At 36.4% G+C, this 15083-nt stretch overlaps 1 protein-coding gene across 3 annotated transcripts in view; it reads left to right on the forward strand.

The window, feature by feature from the left end:
• The window catches only part of LOC144979795 (UDP-GlcNAc:betaGal beta-1,3-N-acetylglucosaminyltransferase 8-like), a 35674-nt gene extending 22073 nt beyond the window's left edge, over nt 1-13601 (forward strand). For all 3 annotated transcript variants that reach the window (XM_078926891.1, XM_078926892.1, XM_078926893.1), the window contains 2 exons: nt 1117-1308; nt 8313-13601. In XM_078926891.1, the coding sequence (XP_078783017.1) occupies nt 1117-1308; nt 8313-8642 (522 nt within the window). In that variant the 3' untranslated portion in view covers nt 8643-13601. The remainder of the gene's footprint in view (nt 1-1116; nt 1309-8312) is intronic.
• Nucleotides 13602-15083: the final 1482 nt, after the last annotated feature.

A 15083-nucleotide genomic window follows, 5' to 3' on the forward strand; every position in this document is an offset into this window, starting at 1 on the left:
GACTATAAAGGCACGAAAAACACAGTCGAAAAGAGGGTACAGGTAGTAAGAAAAGTGTGAAAAACGGAGAGCTATTTAGCTATTTTCTCAATATGCCATTTGTCTAAGGGTATGGGATACCGTACTGTGTCAAACGTTTCTCAGAATCGATTCAATGAAATTGTCTGAAAAGTTTCACAGTTATCACAGAGATAATGTAGTATGTCACCATAGAGAGATTTTTGTTGGATACGATATGTGTGTATTTTGAATCAAAATCCAAATTATATATTTTTAACATTAATTTTGTCATAACATTTTAATTCTCAACGTTGTAATGTTCTAATAAACATTCCATTAAAAAAAGCTGCAAAATCTCTCTATGGTGACACACTTTGCTACAATGTTGACAAGAGGGAAGAATATGGAGGTCATTCCTTCATTAGTTCATGCGATAAATAATAACGTGAAGTTGAATGTAAGCTTCAATTTAATTACAAAAACAAATCAAATGAACGTTTCGGGTTTCCCCTTTATCAACAAAACAGGATGAATGAAACACCACAGATGAATGGGATGATGCGGTAGTGGCGTAGTTAAGATGAATCATTTGATCTGTTTTTGTAATTAAATTGAAGCTTCCATTCAACTTCACGTTATTATTTATTTCTTCGAGCTTCGAGCAGCAACATTTACACTAGTTAGTTCATGCGGAACGTTTGCCACAAGATTGTTATTTCTTTTTATGCCAGACCCAAAACAGATATCAACACAAATAATTTATATCATTTTACACCAAAAATGTTGCTTTTTAACCTATAATGACGATACAGAATGATTAAAACCGACCCGATATAAGTAATTAAACTATTTTTAGAAAGACCCAAACCGCCCCTTAAGAGAAAGATCTAAATACCATCTGAAATAAAAATGAAAGATTCAGGTAAAACAATCCCGAATGTTATCATAACTATGATAATCATTTACATCAAAATGAATTTAAAAAATATATCGATTAAAAACTTATTCATCAAAGACATTATATTATGATGTTAGAATCTTACTTAGATACATTAGCTAGATGAGATCTACAAATGGGCATAAAATGGTTCCAAAATTGTTTTAACATTATTGCAGGTAAAAGATCATGTGTTTCTCGATCTGCCTCGAATACTTGACCTTTTGACCTCTCAAGATATGTCAAATATGATCTACGGATCCATCAATTACGCCACGATGGCTCACGACCAGCGGAAGGAAGGCAGCAGTATTTTCCTCAGTATACGACGACAGAATTATCCACTGAATTGGTACCCCCCGCATGCAGTTGTAAGTAGGAATCGCCAACATTTAATTTGAGATTTAAAGCACTACGCACACAAGTATACGCTCTCTCTCTCTCTCTCTCTCTCTCACACACACACACACACACACACACACACACAGATAGATGGATTGATTGATAGAAAGAGAGAGAGAGAGAGAGAGAGAGAGGAGAGAGAGTGAGTGAGAGATAGAGAGAGTGAGATATATATATATATATATATATATATATATATATATATATATATATATATATATATATATATATATATATATATATATATGTAAAGATAGATAGATAGATAGATAGATAGATAGATAGATAGATAGGTAAGCAGTTAGGTTGGTAGATAGATAGATAGATAGATAGATAGATAGATAGATAGATAGATAGATAGATAGACAGTCAGGCAGACAGACAGACAAACAGATAGATGGATAGATAGATAAATAAATAAATAAATAGATAGATAGATAAATAGATAGATAGATAGATAGATATGTCACGTTACTGTAGAACGAGCTTAAGTCTCAATGGGATATTAGCTTTAGGCAACCATGAGTTGTTATTTTTCAAACCTGTTGCTATGCTATCTTGTGTTGACAACGCCTCTCAGTCGTCATATCGAGGGGTGCCTGCGCAAAGGCCGTAACGTCAAAAAATTCAATTTTTCGTTTTTTACATAAATCAACTTGGGTTGGAGTAAGGTTTATTTCTACAAAAAAATATATGCAAAAATATTAATTAATTAATTTTTATTAATTAAAACCCGAACACCGTAACGTTTTTAGACAGATAATGTGACTGCCCAAAAGCCGTAGCGTGTAATACAGACTTAAGACGCTCCAAACAGTGCCTATCAGTCACTGCCCAAAAGCCTTAACAGTAGCTACAGTTTTACCGCCTGACGAAAAGGTGGAAATGCAAAGGTAAAGTTGACTGCCCAAAAACCGTATCTAGCAATAAGGCGTTTGGGCAGGCATAGAATTATGCCACCGTGGTTACAATGGCGAGCTCAATGGCCTTGACTGACTTTACGGTCTTAGAGCAGTGAAAAACATGGGGTTGGAAATGAGAGTTAGATCAACTGAAAGACCGTAATGTGACATTGTATGAGATTCTACAATGACTTTGATGCAATATTGTGTTACAATCATGTAAAATTCGACTTTTAACGTTCAAGATTGATGGTGAAAGACAATTGGGTAACAATTAATCCAAGTCTTGAAATTCCCTACCTGCCAGTATCAATTACAGGATAAGACATCACAATTTAAGGGATGGGTCAAGCTCTGGATTATGAGACGGTTTGTTTTTTCCTTTGGCCACCAATGAACTTGATAAGTCTAACTATTACTTGATTGAATCTGCGTTTTGATGATTAAGGAAAGCAATCCTGATCTTTTTTTTGAAATGTAATTTTCACCTCGTATGCATAGATCTCATCGTAGGGAAAGAGAGAGAGAGAGAGTGAGAGAGAGAGAGAGAGAGAGAGAGAGAGGGAGAGAGAGAGAGAGGGAGAGTGATGCAGACAAACAAACAGACAGGCACAGAGAGAGAAAGAGAAAGTTTTTGTGTGTGTGATAGAGAAAGAGAGACTGACAGTTAGAGAGAGAGAGAGAGAGAGAGAGAGAGAGAGAGAGAGAGAGGAGAGAGAGAATGAAAGAGGAGGCAGAGAGAAAGAGAGGGAGAGTTAGAGAGGAGAAAAAGAGAGAGAAGAGAAAGAGTGAGGGAGATTTAGTGAGAGAGGAGAACGCGAGAGTGAGAGATAGAGAGTTAGTGAGAGAGAAGAGAGAGATAGTTGGTTGAGAGAGGAGGAAGGGAGAGAGAGATTTGGTTAGAGAGGGGAGAGAGAGTTAGTGTGTGTGAGAGAGAGAGAGAGAGAGAGAGAGAGAGAGAGAGAGAGAGAGAGAGAGAGAGAGAGAGAGAGGGGGAGTGGTAGCGCATGACTGCAACTCCAAATTCATTTCATCAACCCAGCTGGGGAAGTCTTCCTCTGCCCTAAGAACTTTTTCATAGCATAGTTCTCGTTACTGGACAGTGGAGGACGCTGTGATTGCTGGTCTCTGGAGCTGCCCAACACTTTCACAGGCATCACTGTTCCCACGATTCCATCTGCACATATTTGATGCAGTTTTGCCATGTCCTGTTAAGGCGATTTGAGGAAACCCAGTATTCCTGGCATTTTGGAATGCAGGCATTCTTTTGATGGGATCTTTTATGATGTTTCCTCCTTTTGGTGTTTCCCTGTTCCACATTAGCTCCAGTTCTTTTCACTCTGAAGTCTACCATTTTTGTTAGGTGGAAAGGTCTTCTCGATTTGAGCCTTGTTGTTGAAGGTGCTCCCTTTATGATTATTTTTATAGGAGTGTTATCCGTGGCTTCATCAATTCTTGCATGTATCCTTTGATTAGCGTCTTGTCGTCTAAGACTTGGTGGTGCAATGCCGCTCAGTGTTGGGAGCCACTGAGTTGGAGTTGACTTGACACATCCTGTTATAATTCTCATTGATTCCCATAATCGGATGTCAATGCGGCTTACATGTGGGCTCCTCATCCAAAAAGCATTCTCACACATAGTAGCACAGTGCCAAAGCAGACATTCTCAGTACCTGTGGTGAGGCTCCCCAGGTGGTTCTTGTGAGTTTTCTCAGCAGGCTGTTTCTTCTTGCGATTCTCTTTGCAGTTCCCTCAATGTTTTCGGTAATTAGCTGTCTGTCAAATGTGAGGTATTTAGGATTGGGGTTTGAAGGTAGTATTGAGTTACCACCTATGATTTTCAATTCCTTTGTTGCTTCTCGATTATTCAAGTGGAAAATTCTGGATACTGATTTGGTGATGTTCATTTTTATTTACCACCTATCCAAGTATTGTTTCAGGCGGGAGGTGTCTTTGAGTAAAACATCTTCAATCTCTTTCCAGTTTTTCGATCGATAGGCTAAGGCCCAGTCGTCAAGGCATCCAAGTTTGAGTGCTTGGAAGTTTGGCATTTCAGAGATATAAATATTGAAGAAAGATGGTGTTAAAACTGAACCTTGTGGTGCCCTGTTTTTAATTTTTGGTATTTTGCTTTTGTTTCCTCCCAATATGACATGAAATTGTCTTTTCCAGTCATGGTAGACAGCAGTTTAAGCGTCTGTCAACAGGGAATCATTTTTGAAAGCTTTAACATCGTCCGCCTATCCAAACAGATTCGTGAGCTACAGTTAAGTCCATTAGGACTGCACCAGTTTTCTGGGTTTTTTTTTCTCTCAAAGCCTGCTTCAATGTATGAGGTCAGTGCAAGGACCTGTTCACGTCTGATTCTTTGTAGTCTAAAGCCCGCTTGTTATGGCAGTACGCAGGGAATTACAAATGGGTTGATTCACTCTAGTACAATTCTTTCCAGTAGCTTGTATAAGCAACAAAGTAAAGATATTGGTCTGTAGCTGGATGGTTCAGTCATTGGTTTGTCTGGATTTAATATGGCTATTACTTTGTCATGTTTCTAAATTTGTGGGTATGTGCCCTTGTCCATGATGTCTGTCATAGTATTTGCCAGCCAGTTTATTGTTTCTGGTCCAAAGTTAGTAATCATGTCGGGGTATAACTCATCAATGCCAACAGTTTTGCCATTTTTCAGAGAGAGAAAGAGAGAGAGAGAGAGAGAGAGAGAGAGAGAGAGAGAGAGAGAGAGAGAGAGAGAGAGGGGTAGAGACGAGAAAGAGAGGTTGAGAGTGGGGAGGAGACAGAGAGAGGAGTTAGTGAGAGAGGAAAAGAGAGAGATTTTGTGATAAGGAGAGAGAGAGAAGAGAGAGAGAGGGAGAGGAGAAGAGAGAGAGGGGGGGGGGGGAGAGAGAGAGAGAGGTTCGTTCGTGAGAGAGAAGAAAGAAAGAAAAGAGAGAGTTATGAGAGAAGAGAAAGAGAGTCAGTGAGAGAAAGAAAGAGAGAGAGAGAGAGAGAGAGAGAGAGAGAGAGAGAGAGAGAGAGAGAGTTTGAGAGAGAGAAAGAGAGATAGAGAGAAGGAGAGATTGTTGTGAAGAGGAGAGAGAGAGAGGAGAGAGAGAGAGAGAGAGAGAGGGGGGGGTGGAGTTATTGAGTCCCTCTTTGGACGAATTCCGATTATTTGCATCAGAAAGAATGTTTACTATATTTTTTAAAGTCAAAAATGCGTTTAGAGCTCGGTTATTTTCTTTATTTTCTCAGTGTTACGGTGTCATTTCGTACTCTTTAAACAAAGTACATCAGTCATTCACTCCTGCCCAAACACCGTATCGCAAGTTACTGTGTTATGGCAGGCCAGAATAACGCTTAGTTGTGGTTTTTATTGCACCGTATCACTAGTTACAGCTTTTGAGCAGAATGTGTTCAGGGTAATTTCTCTTGACAGCTCTGTCTTATTCCCGGTTACGGCTTTTGGGCTGCCAAACCTCCACCTGAGAACGGGATAGGCGGCGTGCACAATGCAAGTAATATGATATACGGTAAAGGGGCAGAGCGATACTGTGACAGTTTTCAAAAAATGTCCCTGCACAAAAGCCGTAATGAAAATAGCTACGTAAAATGCGTCGTTTTATTAAAAATGGCAATCTAAAAGTGACCGGGGTCCTGACAATCAAGCAGACTATATAATCACGGTTGTATTGGTATAAAAATCATCACGATAGTCTTTGGTTAACTATTTAAATTCCATCCGCAAAGTTTTGATTTGCTCTCCTGAAAAATCAACGAAATCCTCGTTACGGCTTTTGCGCAGGCACCCCTCGATATGAATACTACTCACCATGGTTATATAAACCCATGGCAGGCAATACGTCACTTGCTATCCTTCACATAATGCAGGGTTGATTGTGTGAAGTACGTTCGGGGCCGGAAGATAGCAAGGCATAGTACAGGCTACCGTACTGTGTAAGTCCGTGAACGGGTGACCAAATCATAGTACAGAGAAGGCAAATCTGTTACTATATGTCCCAATAAGGTATAACACAAAGAGGCCGAAACTGTGGTCTACAGGCCGGTACAGAATATAACAAAAATAACATAGGAGACCAAACACAGTATTATAAAATATCAAAAGCTGGTCGGTCGCTGACAATGAAAAAGCGACATATGTCGTAATATCACATCTCAATAAAAGAGTGTGATAATAAAAAGGTACCCGTTAACAATTGAGTCAGTCAAGCCTCTATCCAGATCCAAAAGGATAGTGCTAAGTCTTGTACGTAAACCAAATTTGAGAAGCACGGTTGTTCTCAATATTTGTTGGGTCGTGATCGGTATAGAGTGAAGTAGTGTCCAAGCTACACATCTTCACGAAAAATCAGAACAACTCTGTTTCAAGATTACAGAGGAGCAAACCCGAGACGACAACAAGACAAGATTTGTTTTTGTGTTTTGTATTGTCTTTATATGTTACTGAATAGGTACGTTTTGGTTGTCAAACCTTTCATTTTAATTTTGACATTTTCTTTATCCTTTCTTTAAAAAATATAGCCTTATGGAGAACATTGTGCTTATTTGAGTCAATAAAAAAATTATACGACGCACAACTCTACTGAAAGATTTGAAAATTAGAAATGTATTTTTTTACAGATAGATAAACAGATAACTTGATTTCCTTTTATAACTTATAGTCAGTTTGAAAGTTCGTTGAGTCAAACAGATATCATAAAATATGTACCGACGACACTAACACTCTCAAAAACAACCAATTTCGACACTGTAAAAAGTTGTCAGTTTGGCGGTTTTACGCAAATCGTTGAATTCGAAATAATGTATTCACTTAATTACTTTAAGGATTTCAGATCTACACTAAGTTTTCAACAGTTTTCATCTATTTATGACATCCAGTATTATTATTGCCCCTTTGATGCTTTCAACGTGATGGTTTCGGGTGGATAATACCCAGGTTTAACGTATGGCCACACCCTCAACTCTATCTGTCCAGTATAAACATCAATACAAAAATTCCTGAGTGAGGAGCTGTCCGATTGGCTTTTTTCAGCAAATCGTGGCATTCATAATGATATTATTCACTTGATCACATTAAGGTATTCGGATTTACAGAAATTTTAAATAAGTTTCACCGATTAACAACATCAACTAATGTTACTGCTAATATTACTGTCGTTTTCATGCCATCGATGTGATAATTATTGCCCTGGGAAATATTTAGTTAAACGTTATCGGCAAACTGTCAATGGGAGCGATCTATATTCATGTTTTCGTCCAACCTATTCATCGATCACATGAGTTGTTTCCCTTTGTAGGAACTTTCGGAAAGTCTCCCCCGCCCGGATCGTCTTTCAACTCTGCTCAGGTCTGCTACTTCAGGTTTATTTTCGCAGTTGATTTTCTTACCATAACCTGTTTTCACACACGGACAACTGTATGTTGCTGTGTCACGGGTCAGAGGGTATATGTAGTGGCTTACACTTCATGTTGGGCCACACAGAAAAATCAACAGAGGATGTACCAAGTTACACAGACAACGTTGTTTACCAATCTGCCCTCATTAAATGATTGTGGGTACAATATAGAATGAAAATAGTTCTTTCCCCGCGAAATTGCGGGCTTTTTACTAGTTAAAAAAAAAAAAGTTATAATTTAATTGAACCAGCAGACTTGTTTAATACTTTACAGCTATACTTTTGTGGAGACCTCTTGTAAAATCATTAGTCCGATTGTAGTTGAAAATATCTTTACATTTTAATGTCATAAAATCAGTGACAAGATAGATAGATAGTTATATAAATAGATAGATAAACAGATAGATGGATAGATAGATAGACAGACAGACAGATAGATAGATAGATAGATAGATAGATAGATAGATAGATAGATAGATAGATAGATAGATGGATAGATAGATAGAGATAGATAGATAGATAGATAGATAGATAGATAGATAGATAGATAGATAGATAGATAGATAGATAGATAGATAGATAGATAGATAGATAGATAGATAGAGTTTTTCGTCTTCAAATTTCACATAAAATAGCAACATTGCACTTACTTTCCCATTGCAGGGCAATGTCTACATTTTACCAACACAATTAATCAAACGAATGCTAAAGGTGGCGATGTACCTTCCTTATAACCCACACGAAGATGTCTTCATAACAGGAATGTTGGCCAAAGTATTTGATACCAGACATATAAACATACCTGGTCATCTCTTAGACAAAAAGGACGGCGATGTTGAATTGTGCGATATTGCCACCAAAAGGAAAATAGCGTTAAAGACAGTTTCACCGGAAATGGCCGACAGTCTCTGGAAGCGAATTCAACATCCGGAAATGTGTGACGAGTTTAAAGCATCATATGCTGACTCATTCATCGAAATTAAGGTGCAATAAACAAAAGGATTTTTTTTTTATTTTTTTTTTTTCACCTATAGGCTACACTCGAGCGCAGCTTCATCGAACTCCTCGTGACATGCAAAAAAGTTCGAGGAAATCGTAGTTTGAGGTAGAAAAAAAAATAGCTCGAGGAAGGAACGGAAAGATAAATAATAATAATGAAAGAATTCGGGGCATACGAACAAGTTCGAGGAAACCGTGTGTTTGGGGAAACTGTACTCGAGTCGAGTTCATTTCCATTTTCTTTTCCTTCTTCTTCTTCTTCTTCTTCTTCTTCTTCTTCTTCTTCTTCTTCTTCTTTTCTCTCTCTCTCTCTCTCTCTCTCTCTCTCTCTCTCTCTTGACGCTTTAAGGGCATGTAAGAACATGAAGCTAAATATCTAACCATGATTGTTAAAGCGCTTTCGTGAGACATATAGTTGAGTCAGTTTTTCGTACTTTTGAGAGTAATCCCATTTTAAAAATTGAAATGTACCTACCAGTCTGAGTTTAGACAATGAATTCGTTTGGGTTTGTTTTTTTTAATGAACACGCAATCTAGATTTATCTCTCTTGCCAATCAAGAATAAGCAAAGGATAACAACATTATGCAACATGCATCTGAACTACACGAACATTGATGTTTCTGAAGTCAAAATCAGTACCAAACCACTTTAAAATCTAATAAGGTTGATTCATGCAAAGCTTGACCATATTTATTTATTTATCTTATCTAATTAATTTATTATTGTAATTATTATGGAAACAGTATCTAAAAACAATAACAAAGAGCTGCTGCGTGACGTCAATTTCGTTCCATCTATAGTGTGTGTATATGTGTGTGTCTGTGGGGGGATGGAGAGGCGTCATTGCGAGGGGGGGGGGGTCAGAATAAGGGCAAACAATTTACACAGTGAATTTCCATTTTTGAATAATAGAAAATTGAAAGCAAATCTGCTCTGTTTTAGTAAATCTGCTCCGTTTGGTAACACTGCATTAAGGATTTAGCACTCTCAGGATACTACATTGATAACTGGTCAATAATAATGACGAGAAGGAGGTTGGGGGGGGGGGGGGAGAACAACAGGTTTTCGGGTTATCATTTTGTTGATCTGTTTTCTGTTTAACAAGTTTTGCCTATGATGTATGTAAAATGTGTTATCAACTCGCCATGTGTATCTCTTTGGAATTGCTATGTTTTTACTTTGTTTATTTTTTCATTCTATAATTTATTGAATGTAACGCGCGTGTTGTAATCAGGGTAAGGCACTATATAAATGTCTTTTGTTGTCATTATTTATTTTATTTTAATGTGTGTGGGACCATGCCATTCTCTTTCATCTACAAATCTAGAAATCATTATTAGGTATATAATGTAATTTATTGACAATCTATATTTTCATGTAGTTCTGGTGCCATGTGACCAACCCAACGTGTACTAATTTGCAGGCCTGATAACCCAAATTGCTATGGGTTCAAGGATGTATTGGAAATATTCTCAAACCAATGCAAAATATTGTCCGGCTATGTGGTCTTGTGGTATGACACTCGCTTTCGGATCGGAAGGTCCTAGTCCTGGGTTCGAGCCTTGCATTCGGCGCATAGTTGAGTCCTTGGAAAAGGCTCTTTACGCACATTTTCTCACCGTACTCAGGTGTAAAATGAGTACCTGGTTGTTAACAGCGTTGTCTTTGTCCGAAAAATTGTAATATTGCATAACAGGCGTCATGTCCCGTCCTACATGTTAAATGTTGCTGTTGACCAAGGACCCCTTGTAAAGCGCTTTGAGCAGATTTAGTGGATATTGCGCTATATAAAGCTCAATTTTTAAGAATGTTAACAAAGCCCAAAATTGCATTCGGTTATCAGACCAGCGCACGTCAGACCTAGAAAAACTTAAAAATAACTTTATTTTTTTGTACCTGGTTCTCCTGCAACAGGACATCGTTTCTGTAAGACAGATCACATTTTATATTCATTCTGTTGACAAAGAGTTTAAGTATTTAAAACGCGCATTTAAAGCATATCGTTGAAGCAATATTATAATGTTTTCTCCCAAGTGCTTTTACTTTTACTTATCTTTCTTTGTGAATCGGGTATCTCACCCTTCTCTCTCCCTATCCACCATCTTAATTTACTGTTCTCCACAATCCGTTTTTTATATTTTATTTTATAAATGTGACCCATCGTCTCAAAATGATATTATATCGGAACGAACCATATGCTTAAAAGCCGAATTAAATGTTAAGCTGGTCAAAAATATAAAATGTTGGCATTAGCACCCTAAAATATGGTATGTATCCATTCTCCTCAATAAAACATACAAACTCAACACAAGTCTGATATTTCTGGCTATAACTATAAATTCAATGTTCAACATCTTAACAATCCCAACTTAATACCGTTTTGAGGCAAAGGGTCACAAATAGTCTTTCGGACCCATAATGCTTATGGATATGGAGTTTAATCCGGTTTCTGTTGGGTTAAATTGAGTGTAAACAGTTGCTTGCTACCATTTGGATAGAGAGCTAATCTATCGCAAAGTGTGTACCTACTTTCCATCAAATCTAATAGATCCAGCTACCGAATCATTGCTGGGAGGACGTTGGTTTTTCGTACCCTATTACCTAATACCAATCCACCTCGTGCTATGTGCACATATTTTAAGGTCTGGTAACCCAAGGCAATTACGGGCTTGATTGAACATTATTTTATGTCGGATTGAGTACGTATTTCCATTACAACAGTGAGCCCTGGGCGATTTGGGTCATCAGCTCTGCAAATAACTACACGTGGACCATTGTGCTATTTGGCACAAAAGCCGTCTATTTAATGTTTATATTATTCAAAGTCTTTCCATTTTTATCTTTCCCTTCTTTTTTTATTTTTTTTTTTTTTTGTTTGTTTCATTTTGTTTTTTTTTATTCTTACTTTTTTTCAATCCTATTCTTCGAGTGGCCCTGTTTTTTTATTTCTATTTTTTAAAATGACCATTCCATGCTAACTTCTTTATGATATTATCCTTCATCTCATGTTACTGGTAAGATTCAACATTAACATTTGTGACTAGCCGACTAAAAACTGTATTTTGTGAGCATGGTATTCATGCTAAAAATAGAATTTATAATCAAAATTGTGAAACTTGGGTCTAAAGTGTGTGTTTTATTGAGTAGAAAAAAATATTGTTCTGTAAATTGCATAAACCAAAATTTTATATTTTCTTACTGTTTTCCACTTTAAATTCACATTTGATACCAAATTAAATTCGAACTGCGTGTGCTTATTTGCAGGTCTGATAACCCAAATTGTTATGGACTCATTGTTGTAATGATAGTAATCTCAAATCAACGCAAAACATTGTTCATTACAACAATGTTAAATCAAGCCCATAATTGCGTTGGGTAATAAGACCTGCTAAAGTGTGCACGTTGAATCCAACACAATACCGGGTTGACACGATGGGTCATATTTACATCCATAAAACAATCTGACAATTATCTCCTGTTGTTAATAAGAATATTGTGAATGTAATTTTTGTAGACTTGTACTGCAACTGCTTTTACTATTGAGACAGAACCAAATTCATAGCAATCCTCAGCTATTATTATTATTATTATTATTATTATTATTATTGTATTATTATTATTATTATTATTATTATTATTATTATTATTATTATTATTACCATCATCACCATTTGCTAGAATCCATCGAATTCTGTACAAAAATGACGCTTAATAAGCGAATTTTTAGTGCATGAAATGGAAATTTTGTTTCACAGTTTAAGGAACAAATATATGAAGCAATGTAAAACTTACAGCGTATAAGTATAATGATTAGTGGAAATTAATATGCTTTATAATAAGTATACATTTTTTGTTACTTTTGTTTATATATTTTTTTACTATTATGATAAATAAATTTTAGGTCAGCTTTTTGTGGTACTGTCTTTTAATCTTCAATGAAAACAGATTAAACAAAATCGATTAAACTGAAAATATCCGTGACTGGGCCAAAACCCCTGTTTAAGACTCAGGTATGAATGGGAGTGCCAGATATTGTATGAGTGTTAGTACAATAATGGTGCCTAACAAGCAAATTGGAATGCATGAATTGGAGATTTCTCTCCACACATTCTGTAGAACGTATATATGATGTAGGTACTGTAAAATTTTCTGCTTATAAGGAAATTGTGAAAATATCCTTTATAATAAGTTTTTTTTTTTAATTTTTGTCTTATGTTTATTTTATTTTTTTTTTGTCATTGCATATATAATTTTAGATCAGATTTTTGTGATACTGTCATTTAATCTTCGGTGAAAATCGATTAAGCGAAATCAGATAAACCGAAAAGATCTGTAAATCGAAAAAAAAAATATTGAAATATTGTCAATTCTTCCTCTTTGCTTTGTTACAAAAGCACTGATCCCATCACAATCACTAATCCGAAACAGAAATTAGTTGTTTCCTTGTTTTATTAAAACAGTAAAATTATTCTTTTTAAAAAGTGAAATGATGTCATCATCTACTAGTACATGTAATGACACCGCCCCAGTTGTCCCTTTGCACTTGTAAAGGTTGTTAATCAGTATTCTTGGCACTATTTCAAGGGCCCTGATAATAGCTCAGTTGGTAGAGCACTCACTTCACAAGCAAAGGGACTGGAATCAACTCTAGGCACAGTGATTGAGTAGCTAGATCTGTTAGATCTGGCAGAAACAGGGATAAAGTCAGACTCCATTGACCTCTAGCTCTGAAGAATACTATTTTAAATTTTGGTTTAATCGGTTTTTACTGTAAGTATTTTATGAAGAGTTATTATGAATTTCAAAAAAACAAAAAACTGAATTTGTTAAAAGCCGGTGTTTACGTTATGCCCTCATTTTATTTGTATCAATCCTCTATTAATGCTATTACAAACCTGTCCTTTTCTTACTGTAATAATACTCATGATGAATAAATGCTTGTGAAAAAAGAACATTGTCTACTTTTCAGATGAACCAACAATTTAGAACTCTGTGCATGCGTGTGTGTGTATGTGTGCGTGTGTGTGAGTATATATATAATATATATATATATATATATATATATATATATATATATATATATATATATATATATATTATATATATATATATATATAATATATATTATATATATTGGATCGTGTTTGATACAAATATGGTACGAAAAGTGCTCGACATGTAGTAATGGAGCGAATTATTATTTTAAAAAAAATATATTTACCACAATGTTTGAGACAGTCTACATTAATGTTTCAGGCTTAATTTGCCATCGTCAGGACTGAGTTGTTTTGTTGACTGTTGTTGTTTCTTGAAGTGGTTCCGGTTTAAAGTTGATTAACAAGAACTTCCTTCGATGTGGACACGTTCCGTACATCTCACTTTTCGTGTTGAGTGTGGCTTCATGAGGGTGTTTGATTATAGTATATTTCTCTTCCAGGCATAAGCTACATTGTTTTGATGTTGGTGTGTATCAGGATACACAATGTTATAATTGTCTTTTAATTGACAATAGCATAAATTCTGATTAAGAGTTGACTACCTTCTTGTTCAATGGAGATAGGAAAATAAGTGGCCGGTTTAAAGGACAAGTTAAAAAAACAACAACCTTGAACATTTATATAGTGCAGTATCCACTAAACATGCTAAAAGCTCTTTACAGGTGGTCCCCAGCCAACAGCGACACTTATCATGTAGGAAGAGACATGATGCCTGTCAGACAATATTACAATTGTTTTCCGACAGAGACAACTATGATTAATCAATGATATGAACATAATCTTTCACTAGCAATGCCATTTACTTTCTATTAATTTTCAATACTGTGGAATGAGGTGACTATGGCCAGCTGGGGTGACTAAGACTCACCTCCAAATGTACTATGGGACAGTGTGGCTCAGCAGTACGGTCTTTGCTTCGTAACCCAAAAGGTACCGAGTTTGATCACCTGCCCCCGCACTGAGTGGCCTTGAGCAAGTCACCTCGCCCTTGCTCAATTTGCGGCGCTGCACTGTGGCTGCTGCCTGGGTTATTCCAGTCTTCCATTGGAATAGACCTGAGAAACAAATTTCCCCTATGGGATGAATAAAGGGAATTTTAAAAAATAAAAATTATTTATTCACTCCCCAGATTGAAAATTAGATCACTTTTTAACATCTTTATATAGCATATCTTGAAATTGAAATAACCTGTCTGATGTTCATTTTCTAAAGTGTGGGGGAAGAGTGAAATCTAACAATAAATGATTTACACTACCATATCTGTTTAATAGGGGAGGGGGGGGGGGGGAGACATTTGGGGGCTGGTCTTAGTCACCCCAACAGGCCATAGTCACTCCATTCCACGGTATATTTCCAAATATCTATATTACTAATAGATTTTATGTATAATACAGTGGAACTTCAGTAAAACCTTGATGGTGGGACCAGCCTAAAATG

This window comes from Berghia stephanieae, chromosome 9 (assembly GCF_034508935.2).
Source record: "Berghia stephanieae isolate SIO BIC M18660-M18661 chromosome 9, UCSD_Bste_1.3, whole genome shotgun sequence".
Lineage (NCBI taxonomy): Eukaryota > Metazoa > Mollusca > Gastropoda > Nudibranchia > Aeolidiidae > Berghia > Berghia stephanieae.